The sequence below is a fragment of the Cajanus cajan genome, chromosome 1 (assembly GCF_000230855.2).
Source record: "Cajanus cajan strain Asha chromosome 1, NIPB_CcT2T_4, whole genome shotgun sequence".
Classification (NCBI taxonomy): Eukaryota; Viridiplantae; Streptophyta; class Magnoliopsida; order Fabales; family Fabaceae; genus Cajanus; species Cajanus cajan.
Genome location: NC_138517.1, coordinates 4,302,280 through 4,307,827, shown reverse-complemented (window position 1 = coordinate 4,307,827; position 5,548 = coordinate 4,302,280). Strand labels below are relative to the sequence as shown.

Here is a 5,548-nt window from a genome sequence, read left to right as displayed (position 1 = left end):
TATTATAAATTACTATTCATTAAAAAATAATATAATAATTTGAAACAAACGTAAGTGCTTACGTTCTTGTTTTTGGAAATTACTATTTAGTAAAATAATAATATATTTACTATTCATAAATACGTAAATACGTATATGTGAATAGTAAAATACGTATATATAAATAGTAAAATACGTATATAAAAATATGATAAACTTTCTAATAATCTCAATAAACATTTAAAATCAAAATAACCTGTTTTATTTAATAAAATTTGGGATATTACAGTCACCCCACTAAATAATAGAAATAACATAAATAAATAAACAGGGTAATTAAAAGTTAAGGAGTTAGATGAAGTTAGTAACACCTCACTGAATAAATATAACAATAATGAGGTTAGGGGCACCCCACTAAATAAATATAATCAAGTAAATGACATAAATAAATATACATAATAGTATATAAAATTTTAAAAAGATAAGGTTCTCCTCCCCCTTACCTAGATAAGTAGGAGTTGAAACTAGTGCAATATCTCTCTAAAAACTTGGGCAGAATCTCTTCCTCTTTCTCCTTAAACAAGGCACTAGAGCAGAACCTCCTTTTCTTTCTCCTTCTCTCTCTCTTACTTTCTCTCTCTATTTCTCCAGAATTTCCTTCTCTCTAGAATTCTGAATTTTCAAAACTTTAGGCCCCTATTTATAGAAATTTTGAAGTTACTATGCACTATGCACTATTCATTAAAATAATATTATAAATTACTATGCACTATTCATTAAAATATTCAAATTAATTATAAAATTGAACCTTGCTTCCCTCGTGCCACCCTTAGCAGCCATTTACTATTCACGTATACGTATACGTGAATAGTAAAAATACGTATATGTGAATAGTAAAAATACGTATATGTGAATAGTAAAAATACGTATAAAAATATGATAAACTTTCTAATAATCTCAATAAATATTTAAAATCAAAATAACCTGTTTTATTTAATAAAATTTTGAATATTACATATGTAAATATAAAAGATAAACTTATTATTATCAACTAATTTAACTATTTTTTATCATTTTAGTGAATTAAACATTTAAGTCTTATACATAAAATAAAAAAATACACAACAACTTATATAACATTAATTTTATTCTTATCTCTTTTCATCATTAATAATATCTCTCTTCATAATCAATAAAATGATGAAAGAAAAACATAAAAATGATGTTATACAAATTACAATTTTTGTTGTACTTATACTTTATTCTAATTAATATTGTCATGAGTTTTGTAAATAATAAATAAATAAATAATTTTACTAAAAAACAGACATTTAAATTTAAAAAGTAACTAAAGGAGTGTACGCTAAGGAATAATTACTCATGGATGTGCTGTAAGTACATTGGTATGCATTTATTTCAAGGTAAGTCACTCTAGTTCTACAAAAATCTAGAAATGGTTCTTCAACTATCTATCGAGCGAGCAGAATTAACATTTTGGTCAACCGAAAGTTCTTGAAGTTGGACTCCACTGCCTCCTACCCTTTTTGTTGCCTTATTTGCCTGAACAATGAACACACTTCTGTTAATATCCATACCTGATAAAAATGATAACAAAACTGAGTTCAAGATTGAACAATTTACTTCTTCCTCCCAATTGGCACGTAGGGTGATCACAAGAAAACACAACATTTGAACGATAATTGCCAGTACTATCCCTAAAAATAGCCCCTGAAATTATGAAGAATCAAGATAATCACCAACTTCAGTTGAACATGCATGTTATCTATGATGCAGGATGTTATTATTCTTGGCTAAAAATCAAACTCTGAAGGATTTTAATGTGAACAACACTTAGACAGGTATTTTAAGTGTTGTTTACTATGTTGTTCTATTAGAATTAAAGTTTTCATAATTTGCATAAACTGAATAATTAGCAATGAAAAACTCTAATCCTGATAGGAGAAGTCTCGTTAATATTCACCCTAAGATGTTTTCTGAATGATAAAATGGTTATATTACCCGTCCTTTCATGTGGAGGACAAAACCTGTCACAACAGAAAAAGGAACGCCTATAAAATAAAAAGATCCTAGATTGACAATTGCACCAAGTTTCTGCCAACCGCATCCTCTGGCAATACCTGTTCACAATCAAGGAATTAGCAAAGTTCATATAAACAGATAAACAATTAGGTTCCTCAAAAAATGAATTGAAGGCATTACATTCCATATGCATTCTATGGTGTTTTATTTTGGTTGTGACAAGGTATCACTGGTATAATAAAGTTACAGACTACTTCAACTAGTGGTACTTGACTGGTTGATGTGAAAAGTTTTCGTATATGTTGGGGTTTGAATATGGAATTTTTTTATTAAATAAATCATTCACATAACAGTGTATAATGTTTAATTACTATACAAACCCATTATTTTATAGTGTTTAGTTCAACAAATAAATTCTTTATATTACGTTTCAATTCGATGTAAACCATAAAAATCAAATAAAAAATATGAATAAAAATAAATATCAGAAAAAATCTTATCAAAATTTCTCTAGATCGGATTGAATTAGCAAAATGATAGTAAAACAAGAAAAGTGATGGAATTGGATGAGAATACTATGTTTTCCTTGAAATCCATTTAATCCAATTCCTGAATACTCAATCAACAGGGGAAAGGGGAAAAAATGGATAATTATGGACCTCATTGAATGATTTTTTTCAATACCTTGAAATACTGTTTGAATTGAATCTATGAAGGCAAAGCTTGCAAGAATTGGCACCATGGAAGTCACATATAGGACCACTTCATGTACATTGGTAAAAGCATGCCCCCAAACTTTCCATGCTGACATAAGGACTGCAAATTCTAAAATCCCCACTGTGAAGGCCAAGAACATGCTGACTTTAACTGCTAAATATGCAGTTGTTGGTTTACCAGCCCCTAATTCATTTGAGATTCTTGTACTGTTTAAGCATAAACATGCAATGAAACTTGTTATATATGGACAATGATAAACATAAAAAGACATGTCACTGCAACATTACATATGGTAATAGCATGCACATTTTTATTTTAGTATGTTCAGTATAAAAGACTAACCTTCCAGCAGCACTAACTCCAAACGGTACCATCCAAAGTATACCAGATGTGTTGAGGCTGGGATGAAAGAGGAAAAAAGTACAATTGGTCATTAACAACGACAAGGGAAGAAAATGGAGTTTTCAAACGAGAAAGATAAATATAATAGCATATGATATATGTAATATCCATAACATATAGTAGCATAGCCCCCAAGATATTAACTGAAAAACTAACCATATAGAAAGTACTGAAGTTTCCAATTTTGCATTAGGAAAAGCACCAGACAGAAGCACCATTATTTCAAACGTCCATGATTCTAAGCTGCAACATAGTGATACAATAGGAGCAGCAATTAGAACTTCTCAGCATCACTCATTCACATTACCAGTCACAAGGAAAAGAAATAAATTTTTGCAAGTAATCTCTAATAGTGCATTTTAAGTTCCAAAAATATGCCCTACATTACATTAATTAGTCCTTTATTTATCAGTCTCATCAAATTGATCCCAAGATAATTGAATTCATTGGTTTTTATGCTTCAATAACCAAATTGATGACAAAAACATGGGATTAAAGGACTATATGTTGATTCTAAAAATGCAAGTTGTTATATACTATGGAAGTGAAATTTGATTTAGAAATGAATATCATACCACACCATGAGTGTTGAAGGAAAAGCAAGTCTAAGAAATTGTGGGATGTTATGCAGTGACTCCGTAGAGAAACCGGTCCAAGTGTTTTTGCATGAAGGAGAGAGCCAAATATAAAGTGCAAGTATTATAGTATTAAACCAGTTTGAAATGCAAATTGCAATGGCAGCGCCTTTCAAACCAAGCCCAAGTTTCAGAACAAAAGCCCAACAGAGAAGGATGTGTAGTAAGGTAGTGAGTCCAGAGGCTACCACCATAGGAAAGACTATGTTTTGGGTTTGTAGGAACTTGGTGATGCAGCGAAGAAGCCCATTGGCTGAAAGGCTTGGGATCAAGTATCTTGCAAAAAGTTGGGCTTGAGCTGCAATTGTTTTGTCTTGGTGAAAAACAACTAGAATGCGCCCTAAGAAGACCCAAATAACAGAGATGGGTATGGTAACAAGGATGAGAACCAACATGGCTCCTTGGGTGTGTACACCAAGCATGTGAAAATGCTTTGCTCCATATGCTTGACCACAAAATGTGTCTAGTGCACTTGACATACCCATCTGAATGAAGTCAACCATGAACATGAGAAAGAAAGATTAACATTATATATAAGAAGAAAAAAATGCATAATAATAATCATAATAATATATTATCCCCACAATTGTCACAATGAAAGTGGAAGATGATTATTGTAGCGACGAGGATAACCACTATTACAACCATTATTATCACAATAAATCGCTATTATGTCATCGATTTCATTGTCATTCTTATCACAATTATATTTATTGTTCTCATCCAACCTTAAGATTACATGATGTATTTTGTTGAGAATTTGATCTAAGTGAATCGAGATTTTTTCTTTAATGGTTAGCGAGATATTCGAATTTCGGTATAAAAGTGTTTTGAAATTGAATTAAGAATAGTTTAGCTCTCTTTTAACTAAATAGGTTTTCCTTTGAAAATCAAAACCAAAATCTCGCAATATCCTTAAAGGACCCTCGGAAGTAATTTGATTTTCAACCCTAAACAAATGAACACCACACACAACACAAATTCCTAACATGATAGGTATATTTTAAGGTGAAATTCTTAAAGTCAACAAAGTTAATGTATATGACAATACAATAATCCTTTGCACTGTCTATATATACACTGTTTACTTAAAATCTAAAGAAATAATTTGGCTTTCAATCCAAAACAAAATATGGATTCCGTCATGAACATCACACACAACACAGATACAAATAAAAGTTAGACACTTAGTAGTGTATATAATACATATCTTATGAATAATGTGTGGAAGGTGGTAAAATAGAAGATAGAAGGAAATGGTGTAAACATACCAAAATATTGTAACCAGTAGCATTGACAAATGAAGTTCCCAAAGCAGCAGCAGCAAGAAGCAACTCATTCAAATGACCCACAAACATGAGAGATATCATTTGTAAACTATACTGAAAGACACTCACAAATATCATAGGCCCAGCCAACCATAGTTGCTTCATTAACTCTTTTTCTATTTCCTTGTTCCATAAGGCCATTCTCTTGCTCAACTCTCAGAGATGACAGCTACAATCCTCTCAAACCATTCCTGTTAGTATTGCGTAAGAAAATAAAGAATATGTTTTCATTAGAATTGTAATATAGAAATAATATATGTTCTATAAAAAAAATTTACACTGCCATCTAATTAAAAATTACGATGTACAACTACTTAAAGTCATTAATACTATAACTATCGTTGACATTTTTAATTCGTAAATTAATAACATTAAATACTATATATATATTTTTATAAATTTGTTCAACTTTAATGAATAAAAATAATCATTAAATTTGTCTTTAAA

General features: G+C 30.3%; 1 protein-coding gene across 1 annotated transcript; it reads right to left on the bottom strand.

Annotated features, from left to right (window-relative positions):
• Positions 1-1,204: 1,204 nt before the first annotated feature.
• LOC109801104 (protein DETOXIFICATION 17) lies at positions 1,205-5,324 on the bottom strand. The gene is made up of 8 exons (XM_020362094.3): positions 5,045-5,324; positions 3,714-4,258; positions 3,295-3,381; positions 3,079-3,135; positions 2,704-2,942; positions 1,999-2,117; positions 1,621-1,707; positions 1,205-1,539 (listed from the first exon to the last, which is right to left on the bottom strand). The coding sequence occupies exons 1-8, from the start codon at positions 5,240-5,242 to the stop codon at positions 1,441-1,443; spliced, it is 1,431 nt and encodes a 476-aa protein (XP_020217683.1). The 5' UTR covers positions 5,243-5,324; the 3' UTR covers positions 1,205-1,440.
• Between the last annotated feature and the right edge of the window lie 224 nt (positions 5,325-5,548).